The 24,341-nt window shown below is 36.4% G+C and overlaps 4 protein-coding genes across 6 annotated transcripts; 3 read left to right on the top strand and 1 right to left on the bottom strand.

The window, feature by feature from the left end:
* LOC122281744 (dynamin-related protein 5A-like) lies at positions 1–9,440 on the top strand. Its single transcript, XM_043093501.1, has 16 exons — positions 1–338; positions 1,185–1,248; positions 1,341–1,448; positions 1,697–1,798; positions 2,089–2,139; positions 3,710–3,771; positions 4,764–4,854; positions 4,993–5,057; positions 5,639–5,833; positions 5,970–6,089; positions 6,350–6,420; positions 6,531–6,756; positions 7,359–7,409; positions 8,479–8,707; positions 8,802–8,941; positions 9,040–9,440. Exons 1-16 carry the CDS (start codon positions 210–212, stop codon positions 9,166–9,168), a joined length of 1,833 nt encoding a protein of 610 aa, XP_042949435.1. The 5' UTR covers positions 1–209; the 3' UTR covers positions 9,169–9,440.
* Positions 9,441–10,231: 791 nt separating this feature from the next.
* On the top strand, positions 10,232–15,402 carry LOC122281743 (GDSL esterase/lipase At4g10955). The gene is made up of 3 exons (XM_043093500.1): positions 10,232–10,536; positions 13,205–13,310; positions 14,081–15,402. The coding sequence occupies exons 2-3, from the start codon at positions 13,249–13,251 to the stop codon at positions 15,051–15,053; spliced, it is 1,035 nt and encodes a 344-aa protein (XP_042949434.1). The 5' UTR covers positions 10,232–10,536; positions 13,205–13,248; the 3' UTR covers positions 15,054–15,402.
* Positions 15,403–16,125: 723 nt separating this feature from the next.
* Positions 16,126–20,786, top strand: LOC122281742 (GDSL esterase/lipase At4g10955-like). 3 transcript variants are annotated; one of them, XM_043093497.1, is made up of 3 exons: positions 16,126–16,721; positions 18,947–19,151; positions 19,299–20,786. In XM_043093497.1, exon 3 carries the CDS (start codon positions 19,302–19,304, stop codon positions 20,367–20,369), a length of 1,068 nt encoding a protein of 355 aa, XP_042949431.1. In that variant the 5' UTR covers positions 16,126–16,721; positions 18,947–19,151; positions 19,299–19,301; the 3' UTR covers positions 20,370–20,786. The 3 variants fall into 3 exon arrangements, with proteins under 3 accessions (XP_042949431.1, XP_042949433.1, XP_042949432.1); XM_043093499.1 differs by having other exon boundaries at positions 16,129–16,721; positions 19,010–19,151; positions 19,397–20,786; XM_043093498.1 differs by having other exon boundaries at positions 16,129–16,721; positions 19,397–20,786.
* A 2,049-nt stretch (positions 20,787–22,835) lies between these two features.
* LOC122280677 lies at positions 22,836–23,754 on the bottom strand. Its single transcript, XM_043091654.1, has one exon. The coding sequence runs from the start codon at positions 23,617–23,619 to the stop codon at positions 23,005–23,007; it is 615 nt and encodes a 204-aa protein (XP_042947588.1). The 5' UTR covers positions 23,620–23,754; the 3' UTR covers positions 22,836–23,004.
* Between the last annotated feature and the right edge of the window lie 587 nt (positions 23,755–24,341).

Here is a 24,341-nt window from a genome sequence, read left to right as displayed (position 1 = left end):
TCAATTCTTCCGAAACGCGCTTCGTCGCATTTACCCACCTCCTTTCCTTCAAGACTAGGCTTCAACACCCACAGCCATAACCCTCCCCCAGAGTCAATCTGTTTCTCTCTCAGCTGGCATATCACTTTCTCAGATCTATTTCTCTCTTCGGCCATCGGATCCAGTGGTCTAAACCTGAGCGGCTCTGAGAGGCTCCGTTCTGATCAGAAATGGAGAACTTGATCTCTTTGGTGAACAGAATCCAGAGAGCTTGTACCGCCCTAGGTGACCACGGTGAAGCCAGTGCATTGCCCACTCTATGGGACTCCCTCCCCTCGATCGCCGTCGTCGGTGGCCAGGTCAGCTCTCTATCTGTCTCTCTCTGCTCCCTCTTGCACAGAGGAAGCCCAAGCTTGTTCTATTCTATGAGCTTCGGTTGGTAGCCTGAGCTGATCTCTCTCAAATCTCTCTCGTATTTTGTGAAAAATGATGGATTCTTCCAATTGTTTTGGAAACATTCAATATCCGTCTGCGTAGGTTTGTTCGTGTTTTTAAATTTCTTTGGGATCCTATTAGAACTTCTGTGCCTTTTACCAAGCTGGATAAATTAGATTTCGGTTTATCAAAAGCGAAAAAAATGAAGTTGTCCATCAATGGTCGCTTTATGAACAATAAAATTATTACCGGCATTTAAAGCTCCCGATTCTGTTGCTTAGATGTCAAATGATTCTGAAAGCGCTTTTGGATTTTAATTATCTCCTCAAGTCCTCCTGATCAGTATTCGTTGCTGTCCGGGGGCTACTGAACAGTTTGAGGATGATATTTATTATTTGTTCTGCTACTCAATTCTTGGTGCTTTCCACATTTAACATGTCCTAGTAGAGCGGTCAATTAGATTTGTAGATCCACTTAAACTTAACTTTTTATGGTTATAATTTATTGAGTTGTATTTTTGCCTCATTTACAAATCCATGTATGAACTTTCTTTATTCCGTCAGCTAACGCACTTGATGAGTTAGGATGATGATTGTTATTATTTCTCTGGTTTATGCATTCAGGGCAGTTTCTAGATACTTTTTTGAAGTTTCTGAAGGGGAAAAGATCATAATGATTTCAAATATATAACCTTCATTGAAAATATTTGCCTTTTTAATCCATGCCTGAAGAAAAAATGTAGTTTAATTCTGTATTTTATTATTCCACAGAGTTCGGGAAAGTCTTCTGTGTTGGAGAGCATTGTTGGAAAGGACTTCTTACCTCGTGGATCTGGTAATTTATGGAACTCATAACTTTATACATACATGTTTGTTTCCTTATTTGTTTATGTTGAATGTTAAAATAATAGTGTAAATTATATGCAGGAATTGTTACTCGGCGTCCACTTGTCTTGCAGCTCCATAAAAGTGAGGAAGGCAGCAGAGAATATGCAGAGTTTCTCCACCTTCCAAGGAAAAGATTCACTGATTTTTGTAAGTTTCTTTATCCTCATAAAGTTTTTAACTTATGGACTGAGTTTGAAATGTGAAAATGCCATTTATGTTTTGTTTTAATTTATTAGGCCGCTTTAAAGATTTTCTAATCATCATATGGCACATCATGCCATACCTTAATACATTGACAACATGCACGCAAACCATTCATGGGGAGGGAGAGAGAGGAATGTAACCATTTTTAATATTGTTTCACTTTACACATCTTCATTAATGATATTGTGCAGCTGCTGTAAGGAAGGAGATTCAAGATGAGACTGATCGAGAGACTGGCCGTAGCAAGCAAATCTCCAGTGTTCCTATTCATCTCAGCATTTATTCTCCTAATGGTAAGATAGAAATCCAAAATTATTTTTGGTTCTTTCTTTCTTAACTCTGCCTGCATGAATGTATCATTTATGTTTACACGTTTTTACCGATTAAAAAAAAAAAATCTGTCATTTATGCATGAAAATATTTTCTAATGTGGGCACGAAGTCATTCCTTTGTACTTGAGTGTGTGTTTTAATTGATATTAAATTTTTGTATAGGAAAATATGTTCTAATGTTATAATTTACTTGGTTCTGATTTCTTTATCAATTATTTTATTTTATTCTGATTTCTCAAATTTTTTGGCAGTTGTTAACTTGACGCTCGTTGACCTTCCTGGGCTTACGAAAGTAGCTGTTGGTAAGCTACATTTGTCTCTGAATTTGTTATGTGATTCATTTACTGATATTCTTCTCTGTCACTTTTCTGTTTTGTTGCTGAGAAGCACAAGAAAGTGAAAGGAGAGGAAATTTGAAACCACAAGCCCTCATTATTTAGGCTGTGACTTATTAAAAAAATGTGTTCCTATAAAAGACTCATTAAAAAACTGAAAAAAGCATCTACACACTGAGGCTGTTTTTGTTTCGGCTGAAATATGTTTGGGGGAAATGCTTTCATTTCTTGGTCTGTTTGGAAAGGGCGGAAAATAGAGGTCAATGGAAAAGGACTTCTGGGTCAATAGGAAAATCTTGTGTCTAGGGTGGAAAATGATTTGCTCCTTTTCGACTCCTTGCTTCACGCATTCTTCTCTACCCAGACAAAAGGTAGACCCTTTTTGCTCAAATAAAACACGTGGCTCAGCCATAAACTGCCACATGTTGATTTTTTTTTTAAGAAATCTAATTAAATATTTTTTATAATAAAAATATATTTTAAAAGTATAAAATTCACTTTTTATTATAAAAATGTATTTTTATTTATTAAAAAAATTTAATCAAATAATTCTTAAAATCCCTAGAGGTTGGCTCAAGTAGTAAAGGCCTTGGACTTGGGGGTATCCTCCCCTTAGGTCTAAGGTTTAAATCCCCTTGGATGCAAACAATCTCTAGGAGCTATTAGACTGAGGGATTTTTCTCTTGAATTACCCGAGGTGCACTTGCGGGAAACTCCTTGCTAAGGGCCTGCGCACCCTAGGGATTAGTCTGGACGTTGTTCCAGGACGCCCGATACCAATAAAAAAATTTAAATAATTCTTAAACTAAATTAACACTTGGTGGTCTATGATTGGGTATGTGTTTTTATGTTGATGGTGATGGATGAAAAAAGTAACGGATTATTCTATTTCTAGTAAACTCATACCAAGGGGTTATTATTACAACGAAGTTTTTACTGAAAATTTTTTGTAAGTGTGAATAATATTAAAAGTTATTAGGTTTTCTATATTTTTAAAGTATATTAATATGATGAATCAAATTGTTGTTGATAAGTCATATAATTAAGTTAATTATCTTCAATGCAACCAAACATTGAAAAGGCATTGTTTGGTTACACAAAACCAAAAATCTCATTTCATTTCATCTCAACTCATCATTACAACTTTTTCAAATCCCCATACAAAATATAATAAACAATCTAACCTTTTCAAATCCCAATACAAAATTAATATTCAAAAATTATATTATAACAATATTTTATTCATTACTATTTAAAACATTTTATTTCATCTCATCTGTGTAACCAAACGAGGCCATTTTTGTATCATTTTCAAAGTACCAATCAAACATCAGAAAAATCAGCAATTCTTCCAGAAAATAAAAACTGCCTAAGTATTGTAGAATTATTTGGCTGGCTTATCTTTCTGTTGGAACCTTTTAGCTCTCCTTTCTTCTTTTTCTTGGCTTTCTAATTTCTATTCAACAAAAAAGTCATTGTTTTTTTGTATATATATGAATGAGAGGATATTGTATCTAACACTTTCTGGGTATTATAGAGGGCCAACCAGACAGTATTGTGCATGACATTGAGAATATGGTTCGCTCCTACATTGAGAAGGTAATATTTGTGTCAAGTAGTGTTTTTTTTTTTTTTTTTTTTGTGCAAATAACCAATCAATCAAATTAAGTATAATTTTCCTAAATATAAGGGCCATGTTTGGTTAAGAAATTCTGAGATGCGTTTTTTACTGGGTTTTGTAAGGGTAGATAGGAAAATCTGAACATTTTTCTTGAAATGTGTTTTGTATTGAGATTTGTGAAAGTAGATGGGAAGAGGGGAAAAGTTTTTTAGATATTATTTTTAGGATAGTTTTGTTTTGGTGTTTTTGACTTTTCACTGAAATCTAGGTAAATGGTTGGAATAATTGATATAGTAAAAATATTTGAGATTGAAAGATTTATGGTTTGGAAGTTGAAAAAGTATGAAATTGGACTTACCAAACCATAGCCAAATATTCTTCTGGTCCTTTTAGATTGTGGATATGGAACTGGAGACCCTTTTTTCCTCTCTAATCTTAGAGAAAAAGAGGACAAGGAGAATCAAAACCTAAATTGGTACTTCACAGTCTTTCATTCTTATCTAATATGTTGGTTATCTTCTGAGTTCAGAGCTTCTACCTGTGGTTTTCTAGTATCACATTGCCCTGAAGATGGTAAACTCCTTAAGAGTTTAGTTTTTAGTAAGCAATTTCTAGGAAACCAGAGGTGGATTGTGCTTTTTGCATTCTGTATTTAAATTCTTATTGATTATAAAAAAAAAAAAAAAAAAAAGAGGCTCAAACTATTCTGTTAGACTTCTTTCCTATTATGTTTATACCCTTTTGTTTTTTATTCACATATTTTTCTGTTGATGAATGTGGTTCCTATTGTTTTGTTGATCAATGTGGTTCCTATATTTTGCTCGTCCATTCTTGGGTTAAATTCTCCATGAGTTAATGATTTTTCACCGTTTATGTTAGGAGTAATTCTTTTGCATTTTAGCCTGTCCTTATTTATGATTTAGAAGCTAAATTTCTATGTTGTTATTTTGTCTTCTGTACTTTTATGCAGCCCAACTGTATAATTCTGGCCATTTCACCTGCTAATCAAGATCTTGCTACATCCGACGCTATCAAAATCTCACGTGAAGTAGACCCTACAGGTAACCCCAATATCGTTTCTTTCAACAGTATTTTCTCTTTTCACAGCTCATGTATACCCCATTGAGTGCCGTTTTCATCATGTGTAGGAGGGGCTCTTTCAATGTTCTAGTTCTTGATTTACCATTTTCATTTTGCAGGGGAGAGGACCCTTGGGGTGTTGACAAAGATTGATCTTATGGATAAGGGTACTGATGCAGTGGATGTAAGTTGACTCGATCTATGACCCAGAATGATTTGTGATGCTTCAGTGTATGCTTACAAAAGAGAAGGAAAAAAAAAAAAAATTGTTCAATAAATTGTGATTTTCTTGAATGCTTGTCTTGTTTAATATGTGGAATGCGCCACTTATCTGCATCATGTCCATCAGAGGGTCCAATGGTTCCTGCCTCCTGGATGTCTTATTAATTAAGATGGGAATATTTATGCCACTAGGCCTGATACATTACATATACATGATAATAGGTGCTGATAACTTTGAGAGGGGTCCAGAGAAACCACATTTTTAAAGTACACTGGGATAGTTTTCTAGTAACCTCAAACTTTTGCCAAGGACCCTCTCCCTCTCCTGACTGGCTGTCCCTATTTCCCAGATATCTGAGTTTGTTGTGATCTGGTATTTCAGTCCATGCCACATCTTTAGCTAGTATTAATTTATGAATAGGCACCTGCTCATTCAATAAAATTGAGATTATCTAAATGTCTTAGATGAATTCTATATGTTATACAGCTAGAAGCATTACATGCTTTGCTTTTCTAAATTTTGAGTCATATTTTGTTTCTTAGATGTTAGAAGGGAAGTCTTATCGGCTGAAATTTCCTTGGGTTGGTGTTGTGAATCGGTCACAAGCGGATATTAACAAGAATGTTGACATGATTGCTGCTCGGCGTAGAGAGCGTGAATATTTCTCGAATACCCCTGAATACAAGCACCTGGCTCACAGAATGGGTTCTGAACATCTGGCAAAGATGCTTTCCAAGGTGGGCTAATCGATATTGTTTCCTTTCTAGTTTTTGTTTTTCTTGGAAAAAATGTGGCAGTTGTATTTGGATGTTAGTTATTATGTTTCTGTCCTAATGTTTATATCCTGAGTTGATCGAGTGGTTCATATTTCAGCATTTAGAAACTGTAATCAAGTCCAGAATCCCAGGCATTCAGTCCCTTATTAACAAAACAGTTTCAGAACTTGAAACAGAGTTAAGTCGTCTTGGAAAGCCAGTTGCTGCAGATGCTGGAGTGAGTTTGATCTTTCTTACTAGTTTGGCTTGCTTTATCCTTTAAATATTCAGCTCTTTTGACCATCAAACTGAGTAATAATATGGCTTCCTCTCTCTCTCTCTCTCTCTCTCTCTCTCTCTCTCTCTCTCTCTCTCTCTCTCTCTCTCACACACACACACACACACACACACACACACTATTTTGACTTGGCCTCTTTATTTTCAGGAGATCCTCATCTCTGTAGGATTTACTAGTTATTAATTGCTAATGGCATGCAGGGAAAGTTGTACATGATCATGGAGATTTGTCGTGCTTTTGATCAAACATACAAGGATCATCTTGATGGGGTGTAAGTTTCATATTTTCATCATCTTCCTCGATTATGGGCAGACAGCGGGGATTCCTTGTGATGCAGTTTCTATAATAAATTTGATTTATTGTGTTCAATATTGTCTGCAGGCGTCCTGGTGGTGACAAAATTTACAATGTCTTCGATAACCAGCTTCCTGCTGCTCTTAAAAGGTTGCAGTTTGACAAGCAACTTGCAATGGAAAATATACGGAAGATTATAACCGAGGCTGATGGATATCAACCTCATTTAATAGCTCCTGAACAAGGATATCGTCGTCTCATAGAATCAACTATAATTACCATCAGAGGTCCTGCTGAAGCAGCTGTTGATGCGGTATGCATTAAAATTTAGGAGAAACATATATTGAGGAACCAAAATTCTACTTGCCATATGTTTCATGCCCATTTATAATTGGTTCTTCTTTTTGTTTCTTATTAACCATCTCAATGTAGACCTTTAAAAGACAGTCCGAGTATTGTGTTGGCATCACCATCAATCTGTGTAGGATGTATATACCAATTTGATGGGTGTCTCACTCCTATTGACACCTGTTTTTCGAAGTTCGATTTGTCTGGCAGTGTCAACACCATCATGAAATCATCTGGCTAAGGTTACCATTTGGCCCTCGTAGATGGGCCTGCCCATTTGTGTGGTGTTTTCACCCAATAGTTCAATTGACTGTTGCTTGGAAAGATTAAACATAGATGGAACATAATGGGTCTGATTGTTTCGTTGAGAAAGTCAACCCTGATTTGGCCAAAAGTCTCATATCCTGGCTTTGTAAAAGGCAGTGGATTAATATATAATGAAAAACTTTTACCTGAAATCTTATTGGTATAGAGTTGCCGAATTTCCTTCATATCCAAATTCTGACTCCTTGCTGAATTGTGGTTCTTGCTTTTTGACGACTCATTTATGTTTTATCATGGTTCCAGGTCCATGCCCTACTGAAGGATCTAATTCACAAGGCTATCAGCGAAACTCTAGTATGTTCCTGACATGCCAAATTTTATTTCTTGCCATTATAATTGTCCTTAATGTTTCTTAAAGTTTTGTGTGATGAATCTAACTAGACGACCTTTTCATTATATCAAATCTTTCATAAGTATTAACTCAGAAAAAGCATGGGCATTTCTAAAACGACTTGATTGAATGATATACATGGCAGTGACTCATATTTTAAGTGTGTGCTGTTCTTATGTTAGAAACAAATTTGGTCCAATCAAGAAGACGAAGATAGATCTATAATCCAATTTTCGCCTTTTTTTTTTCCTATAACAACAGAGGTAGAAATATATTGTAGAGGTCAATGGAAAAAATTGAAAATTTGCAGAAATCTTGACACCTTTACAAAACAGTGTGCGGTCATAAAGATTTGCATGTAATTATAGGGTCAAATCCCACTAAGAACCTCCATGAATAATATTACAAAATTTGGAATAGCAGAAGTCCTAATTGGAGTGAAGTTGGGAGACAGTTTCTTTTGACAAAAAAGAAGTATTAGAGGCAGTTAACAACTGATGCAAGTTTGTGTACATGTTATAATTCAGAAGTGGAAGTTGACGTATTTAACCTATATTATGTTCAAAACATTGAAGTTATAGATATTATCGTAAAGTTTGGAACTTCGAGCTTTTGAGCCCCTTATACCTATCTTGGAGAAAGCTAGTAGTTTAAGGTTATGCCAAAAGCTTGGGCAAACGTTTTGGCATCAATTGACCTTCACTTGCTTGATTGATGACAACACTTGCCTACCTATACCACAACATCCATGCACCCTCACCCACCTGCATCTGCACCTGCACAAGTCCATGCCCAGTTCAAGAATACATGTACGTTTTGCATCATTGGATTTTGAGCCCCTTAAAAGTTGAAATTTTGCTGCTTCAGAAATCGGGTCAGAAGAGGTTTTCTTTCTTCTCTTTCCAATCATGTAAAAAGGCCATACGCACTAGATGCCCTTACCCATTTTTTCCTTTCCTTCAGCCTTCTCTTGGATCGAGGATCATAAGTTTTCAAGCTTTTTTTGTAAGTGTAATTTTGCTTGACTCACAGGAGTTGAAACAGTACCCTGGCCTCAGAGTAGAGGTTGGAAATGCAGCAATTGAATCGCTTGATCGGATGAGGGAAGAAAGCAAAAAAGCAACACTTCAGCTCGTCGATATGGAGTGTGGTTACTTGACAGTTGATTTCTTCCGGAAACTTCCTCAAGATGTTGAAAAGGGTGGCAACCCTACACATTCAATCTTTGATAGATACAATGATTCATATCTTAGGCGAATTGGTGAGGCTTACAACTATGACAATTATGCCTGAACTTGTCTTTTTATCTTACCTCGGTTTCTCTTAGCTGATTTATCCGATGCCTCTGTAAACAGGGACAACCGTATTGTCGTATGTCAATCAGGTATGCGCAAGTTTGCGAAACTCAATTCCCAAGTCCATTGTTTATTGCCAAGTGCGGGAGGCCAAAAGAAGCCTACTTGACCACTTCTTCACGGAGTTGGGTAAAATGGAGGTGAGAATCGAGATCCCTCTTATCACGTCTTTGTTTCTATCTTTAGTTAAGCAAAACTGATGGATGGATGTTTGGGTTTAAAAATCCGCCTGATGCAGCCGAAGCGGTTATCAGCCTTACTGAACGAGGATCCGGCCATCATGGAGCGACGTACTGCACTCGCAAAGAGGCTGGAGTTGTACAGGGCAGCACAACAAGAAATCGATACAGTTGCTTGGTCCAAGTAGAGCTGTAGTATAAAGCGCCATTTGTTTTTGTCCGATGGATTTGGTTGGCTACACGTCAGCCAGTCATGTTGTAGTTTCCGAATTATGGTATGTAAAGAGGTGATTGTCGTCTATTGGCAGGGGAAACATTCGTCTTTTTCGTATGCTAAAATTTACACGTTCAATATTATATATGAATGCGTCATGTCATATGTTCATATTTTTCTTTTCTGAAATTTTATTTATAGAGTCGGTGTAACATATTTAATATGATGGGAGCATTGATTTGATAATGGAAAACTACTTTTTCTTTGCACCTAACCATAAGAAAAATATAAAGATATTTTTAAAAATTTTTTGCCCCAGGCCTCGTTTGGCATTGTGCTAGTACTGCATGAAAGCCAAGATTTCTTAACGAGCCATTCTATATAGCACGTGGGGTATTAATAAATTCACGGAAATGATATTTTAGTGATAAGACTAAATCATGTAGAGTCATTAGAAAAAGATGGATAAATTTGATATTCATACGAACAAGTTATTTATTATTTTTATAGATGCTGCTACTATGCCTCTCAGTATTTATCGGCTCCTTTCGTGTAAATTGTATTTTTATTTTCATTTTCTTTACAAATTTTTTTAAATATTTTTAAATATATATCAATACATTAATAATTATTTTCTTAACTATTAAGTAACTAAAATCAAATAAAATGACATATATAAATGGTTAAAATGAAAAAACAAAACCATAAGATATACTATTATTATTTTTTTTTTATAAATAGATCCCCTTTTTTAAAAAAAATATATAATGTATTAAAATTGTATCTAACGTTTAGGGCTGGTAACATTAAATGTAAGTTTGGATTTTGAGGTGAGATGAAATAGTTTTAGATAGAAGATGAAAGTTAATAAAATATTTTTAAAATATTATTTTTTAATATTTTTATTATTTTAAAATTAAAAAAATTAAATTAAAAATAAAAATAAAAATAAAATAAAATGAAAGTGCGGTAGCATTACTCATTCAACAATCTATCTCCTCACTGGCGCGTCTTTTAAATCTGAATCATCGGACCTCTTCCCCACGGTTGTGGAGTGTGGACCCCACACACACGAACACGTCCTTTCCTTTGATTGGTGAACCACGTTGTACTTAAAGACACGATACCGTCTTCAGAGGATTTCGCTCGTCGAATATGATTCCAGATTCCATGTTGAGTTTGAAACATTTCGAAAATTCCCGTCATCCCATTGCCCATCGGATGGAGAATTGGTGACATTTCGCATTTGTCTCTCAACAGCCATCAATTCTCAGGCCCTAATTCTTTACCTCAAATTAAACCTCCTGCACATTTCGTCAGATCTGATCTAGATTTCTTGAAGGTCCATTTCTCTTACTTTCTCATGTTTCAGTTACCTAAATGATTTATTTGTCTGATTATTTGGCTTTTGAGAATTTTAGTCGTTAGAATGTCGGTTTTATTTAGCAATCTTGGACAATGTTCAGATAGAAAAGCTTAAACTCTTATTGTGGGTTTTGGTTGAATTGGTTTTGCATGGAAGAAATCGGCTCTTTTTTTCCGAAATGATTTCTTTTAGTAAACATATATGGCTTTGTTTGAAGCATTTACCATGATGGGTTTTCCTTTCCGTCACCAATGTAGTTATTATGTTTAGTTCTAAGTTGATTTTAATGACGATAAGCCATATGCTTGTTCCTGCCCCTGTAAGGAAATAAAGGAAAATTGCTTTAGCTAATGGGTCTTTTGTAAAGCATTCTTTTTCCAACAATTATTCCTACCTTAAGAAGGTGGCATTTTGGTACCATCATTTTTTTATTTTAATTTTTTTTTAATGTTTGAAGTTTGAGGAACCAAAAAACTGGGCTGTTGATTAATAAAAAGAGGTTTATAATATGGATCTAGGTTGAGTAAATTATACATGTTTGTTGTATAAAGGGAATATATTATGTTCCAGAGAGAATAAATTAGCCTAAAATATTTGATCATTTGTTGTCTTGTGAAACTTTTATCTACCTGCACCATTATCCTTCTTGCTAGACTACAAGGTGAAAAGGACAATGTTAGCTTGCAACACTGTAGGATCTGTTGATGTGCAAAATATGAATTTGGGAATTAAAGGGTCAGGGTCTATATGAAAAAGTATGTGGTGGAATCACAACAACCACATGCTTCGGCGCTGATTAAAGAAGTATTCCTTTCTTAAACGCTTAGATATAGCCTGAAGTGACCATCCGTATATTGGGGATAAGGTTTAAATTAGAGTGGCTTTGTTTCCCCTTTTCAACAAGCTAGCTAAAATTTCATTAATAGAAAAAAAATATGGGTGGTACCTAGCTAGCTACACAGAGAGTATTCTATGCTTAAACAAACAAAGAACAAAGAGCAAGAAATTCCTCGAAAACCAGAAATAGAGCAAAAGTGAGCAGACATCCAAATATAAAGGAAATTAAGGAAGGATCCTTGATTTTCTCCACCGTGCTCTCACAATCCTTAAAATGACAATCATTTCTTCCCCACCAAAAACCACCTGACTTTTCTGAGTCGCTTACTTCTCAATGAGCACTAGCAGCCTGGCCTTTCCAATGCGCCAATCTTCTGTTTTTTGATTGGTCAAAAAAGGCTAATAGATCCACAATCATTTGAGGCAAATGAAGGCCAAACAAACTGATGATAGGGCTCCATAAAACTCTAGCAACCCCACAATGAAGCCAAAGGTGGATCAACCGTTTCCTTACACTTTTCACATATACAATATTGATCTACCACTAGAATATGCTGCTTCCTTACGTTTTTGAAGCGAGATTCTTCCCTAAAACTACCGTCCAAACAAAGAAAGCCACTCATAAAGGAGCCTTCCTCTTCCTAATATTCTTCGAAGGGCCCTTCCTTAGAGAGGTTTCCCAACATTTAAAAAAAAAAAAAAAAAAAAATCCTCGAAGGGTAAGATGATCTATCATTTTAGGGCATAACTTTATAGAATGATCTATCTATGAATGCCCCTTGCTTTGAGAGAACCCAGAAAGCCTTTCCTCACAATGTCTTAAATGGGTGGAATACAAGCTATCCAAAAGTAGTTTTCGATAGAGTTTACCATCCAAAAGAGATGTAAGAATATCTACCTCATAATCCCATGCTGCTCTGATAAAACCAACATCCCACTGATGAGAACCATTGGAAAATTGTAGATGGTTCACCACTGAAGCTTTTTTGACGAGCAAACCCATATTGCACTTGATAAATTGCCACCTCATATCTAGTCAAATGGGAAAACTTCCCTTAGCAACATCTGAATGTATTTCCAAAGTCCAACCTTAAATGTCCCATTTAACTTTTTAACAGATCCATCCATCCCACAAGCATCCATATTGAGCTTCCACCTCCACGTGCCATATACTTTCACTTTCAGAAGTATACCTCCTTAACCATTTCTCCAAAAGAGCTTCATTGAACATAGTTATGTTTTGAGGAACACGCATTGGTGTAGTGAAAAGGGACATACAATAAGTTGGCGAATTTGGAAAAGTATTCTTGATCAAAGTAATTCAATCTCCCTTTGACAAGTACAGCCTCTTCCATCCAGCTCAACACTCCATCTTCTCCAGAATGTCATCCCAAATAGACTTTCTCTTGTGATCTAAATATGTTGTTGGCAAAGATGCTTCCCTGCACCCAAGGATATTAAACAGAGTTGCTTTGTTGTTTTAGGTTAGTGTCTAGGATCTAGAACTTGGTTAACCTCCAATTGTTAGGACCCGCAACCTCATTGACATGATTATAATTGAAAAGATGTAATTAATTACCCGGTTTTAATTATGTTATGAACTGCCTGAATGGCGTTATACTGTAAAGAAAGAATATAGGAACTTTTTTAAAAATTATTGTGGTACTCCTTATAATGAGTTCCCCAAGGGTTTACATTACTTTAAGATCGTTTATGATAATTTTTTTTGCTTTTAATACTTGTATCTAGAATCTACAATGATAGTCTACGATGACCCCTGAAACACTTCTTGACTTGTGCATTGCAGACAGCTTTTGAGGATATTGAAAGGAAGACAGAAACGAACGTATAATGGCCTCTGAGAGGGAACACTTTAGCCTTTCTGGACCATTACACCTAACTTCAGTTGACTGGTGAGAACTGAAAAACCTAAACCACCACAACAACACGTTCCCCCCCCCCCCCAAAACAAAAAAAAAAAAACACACACACAAAACAACAAAAAAAAAAAAAGAAAAAGAAAAAAAGAAGAAGAAAGAACATAAGAAAGGATAGATAAATAAATGTCCTGTTTAGTATTTTACTTCATCTTTTTAGGTCTTAGGCCTCTGAGGTTGCTTAAGATGATGTGTAGGGAGTGAAGTGAGTTCAACTTATTGACTGAGATTGGTATGCTAGCTTGATGTCAAACAAAATAAAGATGTCTTGTTTCTCAGCTGTTTCATTGTTTTGCAAATACAATGTAGTCAGATTATACTAAACTGAAAACTACCAAAAGTTTTCTGGTGCAACTTATAGGTAGCAACCATAACTCATAGGCTTCACCCCTTTCCCGCAAAGGGTGGCATGTGTTCTAATTACGCCCCAGATTTATATCTTAACACATCTAGAAGCTGGGGTCCACTTATTTATTAAGTTAAATGCGTATGGCTCTTTTCCTTACTAGTCATTTTTCGGCATATGCTTGTTGACATGACTTGGGTCCATACTTTTGTAAGAATTTGAAGATTCTGTTCTTCGCTAAATTTCCCGAAGATGGGCTGTTTTGTTGCATGCTGTTAACATATCTAGTCCAATGCCATCCAGTATTGGATTAGTTTTAAGTCAGCATTGGTTTTGCTGGATATCCTCTTTCTCTGTTTATAAGATCATGAGGGTAAAATATTTTACATGCTATATCCAGGGAGAGTGCACATGATCAAAGGTCTGTGGCTGCCTGTTTGGTTCAGGGTGTCTACATTCTTGAGCGGGACCGCCAAGAGAAACGTCAAGGTGCCCATGCCCTTGCTCCTCCTTGGTGGGAGTTTTTCCATTTTGGGTTGCTCCGTTGTCTTGTGGACAATGCTGATTCTTCCATCTTTGGTGCCATTTTTGAATTTAAACCTCCAGCATCTTGCTGTAATGACTCACTGGATGGAAGTCCACGATACGTGCTTGCTTTTCGAGGCACCATAACTAAGGGAGACTCCCTCTCACGGGATCTTGAGCTTGACCTCCACTTGATCCGAAATGGACTTCACCAGACATCTCGCTTTGAGATTGCTATGCAAGCTGTCCGAAACATGGTTGCTGCTGTAGGTGATTCAAATGTCTGGTTAGCCGGCCATTCCCTAGGGTCAGCGATGGCAATGCTTGCTGGAAAAAGTATGGCCAAGAATGGCATCTTTCTCAAATCTTTTCTTTTTAATCCGCCATTCTTTTCTGCCCCAATTGAGAGAATCAAATCTAAAAAACTGAAACATGGGATTCGATTTGCTACCAGTGTGATCACAGCAGGACTCACTCTTGCCATGAAGGCTAAACACCAGAGTAATAGGGCACCAGAAGATCCATTTGCTGCTTTGTCTGCATGGGCCCCTTGTCTATTTGTGAACCCAGCAGATCACATTTGTTCAGAATATATTGGGTATTTTGAACACAGGAGAAAGATGGAAGAGATTGGAGCAGGAGGTATTGAGAGGTTGGCGACCCAGAACTCGATAGGAAGTCTGTTAATAAATGCAATGGGGAAGGAGGCTGAGCCACTACACCTCATTCCTTCCGCAAGAATGACAATCAATGCAACTCCTTCCCGAGATTTTAAATATGCTCATGGAATTCATCAGTGGTGGGGACCTGATCTGCAGTTGCGGTCTGAGCTCTACAAGTACAAATAGATGTTGCCATACTTGTCGATATTATTTGCTGAAAGACTTTCTATTGGTGTTGGTCCTCCTTGTAATGGATTATAAAACAAGTTTTTGATCAGGTTCTTATCCTGCTACTTAGTTGTCTCAGCCAGTCAATTTGAACTTGTAGCGAAGGCTGTTTTATTTTGTGGACCGATGAGGGTCAGACAATGTTTTGAAGCATGGAGCTTTGAGGCCATCGGTTCCTTTGATGGGCTCTAAATGTAATTTGAATTGGTTGTATGTGCTTAGAGCCATGCTTTCAAAAATATTATAAAGTTTGTAAAGAGAACAAAATGATTGTGATATGTTTAAAATTTATTACTTTGGTATTTAATGTTTATAGTATTGTTACTTTTTATTTTAAATTTTGTATTATTTTAAATTTTGTATCATTAATCGAAGCTTCTGATTCGGTATGTCTACTACTTAAATGAAAAATTTTAAATATAAGCCCACAAACCAAACATCATATTTTTCTTTTTAATTTTTAAATAGATGATCTAAAATAATAAACAATTGGGCGAGTGAAATCTAAATTGTTAAGATAATGGTGTTTGTAAGGGATGATGGATTTTCGTTTGGAATCAGAGATAAGATGAGAAGATTTTATATGAAAGTTAAAAATTAGATAAAATATTATAAAAATATTATTTTTGTTTTGAAATTTAAAAAAGTTGAATTGTTTATTATATTTTGTGTAGAAATTTGAGAAAGTTGTAATGATGATATGAGATGAAATACTCTCTGAAGCCAAACTAACCCTTAGTTTATTATTATTATTATTTTAAAAGAAAGTAAACAAAATGACTTTTTCGATTTTACATAGATAATAATATACTTACAATTATGATTTTATCATTCACTTTATAATTAATAAATGCAATCATAAAATTTTATTATAATAAATTTTAAATTTACAAAACTACCTTTCATTAGGCTTAAAATTATAAATAATTATAAAAAGTTATAATTTAGGTGTTTTCTTTTTATGTAAAATAAATATAATATTCATTTAGTAGAAAATATTATATATTTGAATCATTTTACCTCCAGTTTGTCGGGGAGAGATTGAGAGACAGAGAGAGCGCGAGCCACCTGGATCGGGTGAAAAAATAGACGGCCGTATCTTGCATTCACCAGCAAGCAAAACAAAGAAGAGGTGGAAGATTCGAACCTGCATCTCCACGGTGACGTTCTTCTAATCTTCGGCAGCGGCGGCAAAAGCACAGTTGCGTGCACCCAGAGGATATCCGACCCTGCGATGTGACGAGTCGAGTCTCGGCCACCACGATCATTGAGGACGAGTTGATACATTTCACGTCATTCAATCATTCTCAACCCTTACAAACTAAATAAAGATTTTCGGAATGACTCTCACCTATACGTCTTCAATCCAAGGGGAAAGAACGAACCACGTCCCCGAATTGAAACGACACTGTCTTTCCCAAGAACTCGCCTTTAATGTACTACAACGAAACTGGTCCCGGGATTCCGAAAGTTCCTGTCATCCTATGCACTCTAATGGAGACAATTTCCATGCCGTTTGTCAACGGCCACCGACTCTTAAGGCGATTTTAACTTCAATCCCCTTACATTTCAAGCTGGCCCCTCCGCCTATTCCATGTTATCTGCTCTACCTGTAATTTCTTCAAGGTACGTTTCTCTTATGTTCTCATGTTTTTTCTCTTTATCTTTCATTTCTCCGATTCTTCTGCATTCGAAATGAGTCATCAGAGTATCGGTTCGATTATCAATCTTGGACAGTGTTCACAAAGAGAAGTCCCAGCTCTAGCAATGGATTCGGGTTGAGTTGGTTTTTGTATGGAAGAGATCAAAGCTTTTTTCACAAAATGACTTCTTAGAAACCTTAGGGAGAATGAAGGAGAGGAAATAGGGCTTTGTTTTTCCAGTGTTTATTTTTTGACAAGTAAAAGATATCTGTATTAATATGATTAGGCATAGCCCAAGCATACAAGAGTTTACACCTAGTTAAGTGGGAGAGATACAAACAAGAAAATCATGAAAATTTAGTCCATTACAAAATACAATTTACAACACTCGCCCAAAGGAACAAACTTTTAACAAAGAACACTCTAATCTCTTCCAATGTTCGCTCCTTATCTTCAAAAGTCCAATCCTTTTGTTCCTTAGCCACCAAAGAATACATATATGAATTATCTTTCACATGGCTGAGATTTATGGAATCCCGTCCAAATTCTTCCAACTGGTCAGGAGGTCAACCACTGTAGAAGGCATAACTCAGGCTAACTCCAATCTTCTAAAGACATCATCCCATGGTGATCTAGCAGCCTCACAGTGCAGTAGAAGATGATCCAGAGTCTCCCCATTCTTTCTGCACATACGACACCAATTCACAACAATCATCGATATTTTTGTGGATTATCCATAGTCAAGATCTTGCCCAGTGAAGCTGTCCGAGTGAAAAATTTCGCCTTAAGAGGCGCCTTGTTTCTCCAAATACTTCTCCATGGAAAGCCATTCTGCTGCGGATTGATGAGGTTCTTATAAAAGGAGCAGACAGAAAAAGCACATTTTCGAGCAGGTGTCCACCACAGGTCCACAGCTTATCAGTACCCTGATTACTCAGTCTCATGGCAAACAAGGTTCTGAAAAAATCAGCAAAACTGTCAACTTCCCAATCATGAGCCACCCTCATAAAATTCACATTCCACTGGATTGAGTCACCGACTCACCGGACATCCCATGAGATCCGCAACTGATGCTTCCTGTTCACACACAATCCTGAAAGCTGTAGGAAATGTGTCCTTAACTCCATCTCCACACCATAAATAATGCCAGAATTTTATTCTAGATCTGTCACCCATCACAACTCTAGTGTGTCGAGCAAATACTCCCCACCCTCTTCTTATGGGCTTAGATATGTTTATTATGATGGGTTTGTTTTGTTTTGGTTATCTTAATGCAAAGCTTAGATCTTTTTGGGCAATTGGTCCTAGTTTAAGACACCATGGTGATTTAAGGAACCGAAACTTGGCAAAAAACAAAAAGAAAGTGTATTATTTGGTTCAAATTTGAGTAAATTATATCAGTTTATTGTAAAAGAAGCATATGTTATGTTCAAGAGAGAATGAATTGACATAAATTATTTGGTTTTCCTCTGCCTTATGAAACTTTCATCTTCCCACATCATTATTGTTCTTGCTACACAGTTCACTACAAGATGAAAAACAAAGACATTGTTAGCTTGCTTTACTGTAGCATTTGTTAGGATGCAAAATGTTAACTTAAGGGCGATAAAGGTCTAGGATCTACATGAAAAGGTATGTGGTTGACCTACAGCAACCAATGTTTCTGTATTTATCTATAGATTTCTCTTTAAAATAACAAGACATATTTGGTTGATTTCTTATAACTAATATTTGGTTGAAAAGTAAGAAATATGGGTATAGTTGGTCCTAATTTATGAAGCCTGAATTGACTATCTAGTATCTGCATGTGGGTGGGTGGGGGTTCCAATCTCGATCTGTTGATTTGGCTTAATTCAGTATGCATCATCGAAGAGTGTACTCTATAATCAATAAGAAAAAGGACCCTTGGAATTGATTAGGTCTTAGAACATGCTGAAGATCCCGAAACAAGCCTGCTGCTTTTCGAGTTTTCCTTGAATTTATCAGAAAAGAAATTTGTTTCATATGTTTGTTCATCAATTTTTATGATGTTCATGTTGGAAAATGTCTTGTGTTGGAATTTTTTAAAGTACCTTTTGTTTAGATGACTTGCTAAAGCAAATAGAAGTTCCCTAAAGGGTATAGTTGTTCTGAGATTGTTTAAGATAATTGTTTGCTGATACTTAATAAAAAATATAAATTGTTTGCTGATTTAGTTCTTGTATCTAGCATACACAAGAAAAATCTATGAGGACCACCGAGCAGTTTATTTCCTTTCCACATGCATTGCAGAAGAGCTTTTGAGGAGATCAAGAGAAGAGAGAGGGACGTCCCTCCCAGAGGAAGAGAGAGAGAGCGGGACATGTGGTGTAATGGCCTTTGAGAGGAACGCCTTTAGCCTTTCGGGACCATTACACCTAGCTTCTGTTGACTGGTGAGACCTTCAAACCTCCCCCTCCCCTAAACTCCCCAAAAATAGGAACACTGAAATAAAGAAAATATCCTGTTTAAATTTTACTTTTGTCTTAGGTCTAAGGGCTTTTGCTTGATGCTAACATAACATAATTTGTTCATTTCATAGAGCATGGGAATAGTTTTAAGTTCTCATTGGTTTTGCTGGATGGTCTCTTTCTATACTTTCAAGATGATGAGGGAAAAAGATGCTATCTGTATATGCAGGGAGAGTGCACATTACCGAAGATCTGTTGCTGCCAGTTTGGTTAAGGGTGTTTACATTCTTGAGTGGGACCGCCAAGAGAAACTTCAAGGTCCCCACGCCCTTGCTCCTCCTTGGTGGGAGTTTTTTCAATTTCAGTTGCTCCGTCATCTTGTGGATGATGCTGATTTTTCCATCTTTGGTGCCATATACGAATTCAAACCTCTGGCATCTTACTATAACTATTCAGGGGATGGTAGTCCACGTTATGTGATTGCTTTCCGAGGCACCTTGCCTAAGCCAGGCTCCCTCTCGCGGGATCTCGAGCTGGATCTCCACTTGATGAAAAATGGACTTCACCTAACATCTAGATTCGAGACTGCTATGAAAGCTGTCCAAAACATGGTTGCTGCTGCAGGTGCTTCAAATGTCTGGCTAGCTGGCCATTCACTAGGGTCAGCAATGGCAATGCTTGCTGGAAAGACAATGGCCAAGACCGGTATCTTTCTTGAATCTTTTCTCTTCAATCCGCCCTTCTTTTCTGCCCCCCTCGAGAGAATTAAGGATAAAAAAGTAAAGCATGGGCTTCGAATTGCAAGCAGCGTGATCACAGCAGGACTCACTCTTGCTATGACTGCTAAACATCAAAGGAATTTGGCAGCTGAAGATCCATTTGCTACCTTGTGCGCATGGACCCCTCGTCTATTTGTTAACCCAGCAGACCCAGTTTGTTCAGAATATATCGGGTATTTCGAACACAGGAAAAAGATGGAAGAAATGGGAGCAGGAATCATTGAGAGGTTAGCAACCCAGAACTCGATCGGGAGTCTGTTAATGAATGCAATGGGGATGGAGGCAGAGCCACTACACCTCATACCTTCTGCAAGTCTAACAATCAATTTAACTCCTTCCCGGGGTTTCAGACAAGCTCATGGAATTCATCACTGGTGGGGACCTGATCTGCGGTTGCGGTCTGAGCTCTACAAGTATAAATAGATGTTGCTATAATTATCAGTATTATTTGCTGAAAGAATTTATAGCTGTGTTGGCGATGAATTGTTTTGGTCTTCCTCGTAAGTGATTATGGAAGCACTTCTGATCAGTTTCTTATGCTGCAACCGAGTGATGGCAGCCAGCCAGCCAGACGGTCAATTTGAAAGCTGTTTTTGTTTCATTATTATGGACAGTTAAAGGTTCAGAGACTATGAAGTATGAAGCCACCAATTTCTCTCATTTCATTACCTGGAACATGTAATTCGAATTGCATCATTGTATGTACTTAATTAGAGCCATATTTAACAAAAATATAATGCCTTGTAACATAAGAAATGATTCGTGGTATGGATTGCAACTTTTAAGGTAATTTCGTATATATATTTTTAATTTAACAGTTTAAATTTTAATAGTTTAGTATATATTGTCCATACGAGTTATATTAATGTTAGAATTAATTTTAGAACATGCAAATCTTGTACATTTACTTTGAAAAATGTGGTTTCGCTATTAAAATAATTTTTTTAATATAAATTTTAAATTATCTATTTTTTCAAGAAAAAGTTACATTGGCTTATATATTATACTTCCTCGTTTGGATATACAATTCAGATGAGATGAAATAAGATGAGTAGTGATAAAATTTTTGAATTAAGATTAGATGAAATAGTTAGTAAAAAAAAACGTGTATTTGGATTGTGATTAGAGATAGTTTTTAATTTTTTAGATTTGAAAAATGTGTAGGTCTCACTGTTTTATAGAGTATCCGAATTGTATATTGTTCACGTATTATTCATATCAATTTAAAACTGTTCATGTACTTTTTATATTAGATTGGCACTGTTTATGTATTTTTTATGTCAGTTTTTATTATTTTATACTATTTCTTTAAGTGAATATTTTCAAAATTTAAGAGAAAATATTACGTTTAAGGCAAAATTACTGTATAGTATAGAGATAATTTCATAGGTATTGGATAACCAAACCGGCCTTAAATATCATTTGTATATTAATATACCTTGATTCAGGACGTCTTTTGGCGCAGCTGTCTGCCCGAGTTAGTGGACTTCTGTGGTCTGGAAACCCGTAAACGGGCGTCTTTGTTGAATGAAAATATCGATATTCGATAATGCAAGGGACAAGGTTTTATTTTACACTTTTTTTTTTTTTATTATTACAAAAGTTGAAAAATAAAGGAAAATATGACGTCGTTTTCCCGACTGTTGTCGAGGAATAAATAAGCAAGCAGGTAACTTTCGCGGTCAATGATTGAGGCTTCTACCCGGGCGGTGAGATTTAACTGTACAAAATGGTTAATACAGTTTTTTACAAGGATGATGCTAGTCAGCTAGTGTGCCACGTGCCTTTACAATTTCTTTTTTATTTTTTTACTTTTTTTTAAAATATATATTAATACATTAAAAATTATTTTTTTAATCATTAAGTAAATAAAAAAATTTTAAAAATCTTGCCAACTGTTAATTTTTTTGGAGGACACGTAGGATTACTGTATGTAGCGCTATAAGTACTTTTTAACTATAGAGGAGGTGACTCTTACAGCAAGATTTTTATTTTTTATTTTCAACTTTTGTCGGGCCAACGTGCTGATTAGACAGAGACAGTGCAGAGAGACAAAGGACGTAATTTGCATTGGGATTCGAGTCTACTTTGTTCGCTTCTCCCATTAGCTCACTCGCACCGCAACCATCACAAATACGCTTTGCTTAACGCTACCACCTGGAATTAAAAAGCTTAGGCTTCATTTGTAACAACACTCGTCTCAATTCATGTCAGTTGAGTTCATTTAAGTCTAATTCAATATTCAAATGTATAAATTTTAAATTGTTAAACATCTTTTAATTTAGAATTTTTTATACGTAAAATTTATAATTTTTTTTGACTTAATATCTTTTTACCCACATAATTTATAATCTTTTTTAACTTTTTATAAAAAAATTAAACTCATCTTAAATAAATTTCATAAAACTAATTTTTTTATCTCAACTCATAATTATTTATAAAGAAACTCAACTAATCTAAACTCAAAAAAAACAACATTCAAATTTCCTTGATATTGGTCTCTATTTCTGTCTTTTAGGTTCGTTTAATCACTGAGAATTTTTTATTTTAATTCTCATATTATCATTATAACTTTTTTAAATATTCTTATAAAATATAATAAATAATTTAATTTTTTTTTAATTTTTTTAAATTTTAAAGAGAATTCTCAGTGCCAAACCGAACCTTAGTCTACTTAATATGGTGTTTAGGGTATCCAACTTTGCTTACGTCCCAATTAATATCCTCCTTCCAATTCATGCTAAAAAAAGCAATCCCAAAAGCATATATCACAGCTTTCTACTTGATTCCTTATTATGACATTCTGAAGAAACTCTCTTCCTCAAAGGTTAAGAAAATGGCAAAAAAAAAAAAACCAAAAAAGCTGGAAAAAACAAGGCCCTACTGCTCTACCTGAAAGCTCAAATGCAGAGATGCTTTTAGCAGAAGATTAATGAGTTCTTTTATACACTTTTTCCTAACGATTCTGGGTAGTGCTACAAATTTGATTCTAAAAAACAACCAAAATCCCCAAAACAAAAACCAACTACAATTACACAAAATATGGAATAAATTATTGTTAGCAGTGGAAACCCAACACAGATCCATCACTCACAGCGACGACGACCTTGCAGCCCGCTCTAGCCTCCACGTGATGCGTGAAGAAGTGCAGCACTCGAACCCGGCCCGCCATCTCCAGCCGTGACTCGATCTCCATGGTTGGCCCGATTCGGAACCCACCCCCACCGCCAGCGACTCCGCCTCCGGGGAGGAAGGAGGTTCCCATGACGCCAACAGTACTCTGCGGAGCCGTCGTCAGCGGGAAGGACTGGACGGCGAAGGTGGCAGCCATGTACTGGGTGCGGCCGGCGTCGATCTTGTTTGCGGGTATGAACAAGAAACCGACCTGGCTACCGTAGTAGAGTAGCCGGAGGGTGCTGTCGTAGTGGGAGAAGACGGCCCGGTTGGGGTTTCGGACGGCGACGTACTGGGAGAAGGTGAAGTTGACGGTGCCGTTGGAGATGGAGAAGGAGGGAAGCTGAACGGCGTTGACAGAGATCTTGGGGTCGTGGGGCTTGAAGACGGTGAAGTAGACGATGAGGATGATGATGAGAATGAAGATTAAGAAAATGGTGGCCACAATGCATGAGGCCAGGTTGGTATGACCGGAGGGCGGCCTATGGGGCTTGCTCATGGCTCAAGATCGAGCACGAGGATATCTGCGAGTATCCGAGTGAGAGAGATAAGGACTGGGAAAATTAAGCCTGTCTGTGTGCAGGGTTGATATAAGGAAGGAAAAAGGAGCCCAGACTGCATTTTCTGTAAAATTTTAGTTCATTAGGTTATGATAATTTATAATTTATTTTATAAAACTGATCATAATTTGAAAGAACGAAACATAATCTATTCTTTTAATTATTATTATTGTTAAGGTGTGTTTTGTTACGATCAAATTAGAAGAGAGACAAAGAGTCATTCCCCACTAATGATGATAGCTCGGGTCTTGGTTAGCACCATTGGAAGCCCATAAGGGTCGTTCGAAGCGATGGATGGCGTCCGTATGTACATCCATATTAATGAATATAAAATTAATACAATAAATATAAATAGAGAGGGAGACAGATTTATGTAGTTTAATATAGGATCTACGTCTATAGGTTATTTAGGGGTGCAAATCTACTATAATAGAAGTATTTATAGTCTCTCGTATATCTTTTATCTTATTGTACAAATGGAGTTGGTGACCCCGATTGCCTAGAAAAATAATAAAACTGAAGCTTCTATTCAGAAGTTGAATAAACTCTCTCACCAAGTTTCCCAGGAGTCCTTTTTCTGAACCGATCTAATTCCTTTTATGGGCATTTGTTAGTGAAAGATGAAGAACTGACTTTATGTCATTTGGTTATCATTTTTAGC

Source organism: Carya illinoinensis, chromosome 11 (assembly GCF_018687715.1).
Source record: "Carya illinoinensis cultivar Pawnee chromosome 11, C.illinoinensisPawnee_v1, whole genome shotgun sequence".
Taxonomy (NCBI): Eukaryota; Viridiplantae; Streptophyta; class Magnoliopsida; order Fagales; family Juglandaceae; genus Carya; species Carya illinoinensis.
This window is presented reverse-complemented; position numbering and strand designations above follow the sequence as displayed.

Bases quoted from the DNA above. Each gene is read 5' to 3' on its own strand.
- LOC122280677 (XM_043091654.1), bottom strand. From the start codon at position 23,619: ATGAGCAAGCCCCATAGGCCGCCCTCCGGTCATACCAACCTGGCCTCA.
- LOC122281743 (XM_043093500.1), top strand. From the start codon at position 13,249: ATGGCCTCTGAGAGGGAACACTTTAGCCTTTCTGGACCATTACACCTA. The intron at 13,311-14,080 runs GTGAGAACTGAA...TGCTATATCCAG, and splicing joins CACCTAACTTCAGTTGACTG to GGAGAGTGCACATGATCAAA.
- LOC122281742 (XM_043093497.1), top strand. From the start codon at position 19,302: ATGGGAATAGTTTTAAGTTCTCATTGGTTTTGCTGGATGGTCTCTTTC.
- LOC122281744 (XM_043093501.1), top strand. From the start codon at position 210: ATGGAGAACTTGATCTCTTTGGTGAACAGAATCCAGAGAGCTTGTACC. The intron at 1,249-1,340 runs GTAATTTATGGA...AATTATATGCAG, and splicing joins CTTCTTACCTCGTGGATCTG to GAATTGTTACTCGGCGTCCA. The intron at 1,799-2,088 runs GTAAGATAGAAA...ATTTTTTGGCAG, and splicing joins CAGCATTTATTCTCCTAATG to TTGTTAACTTGACGCTCGTT.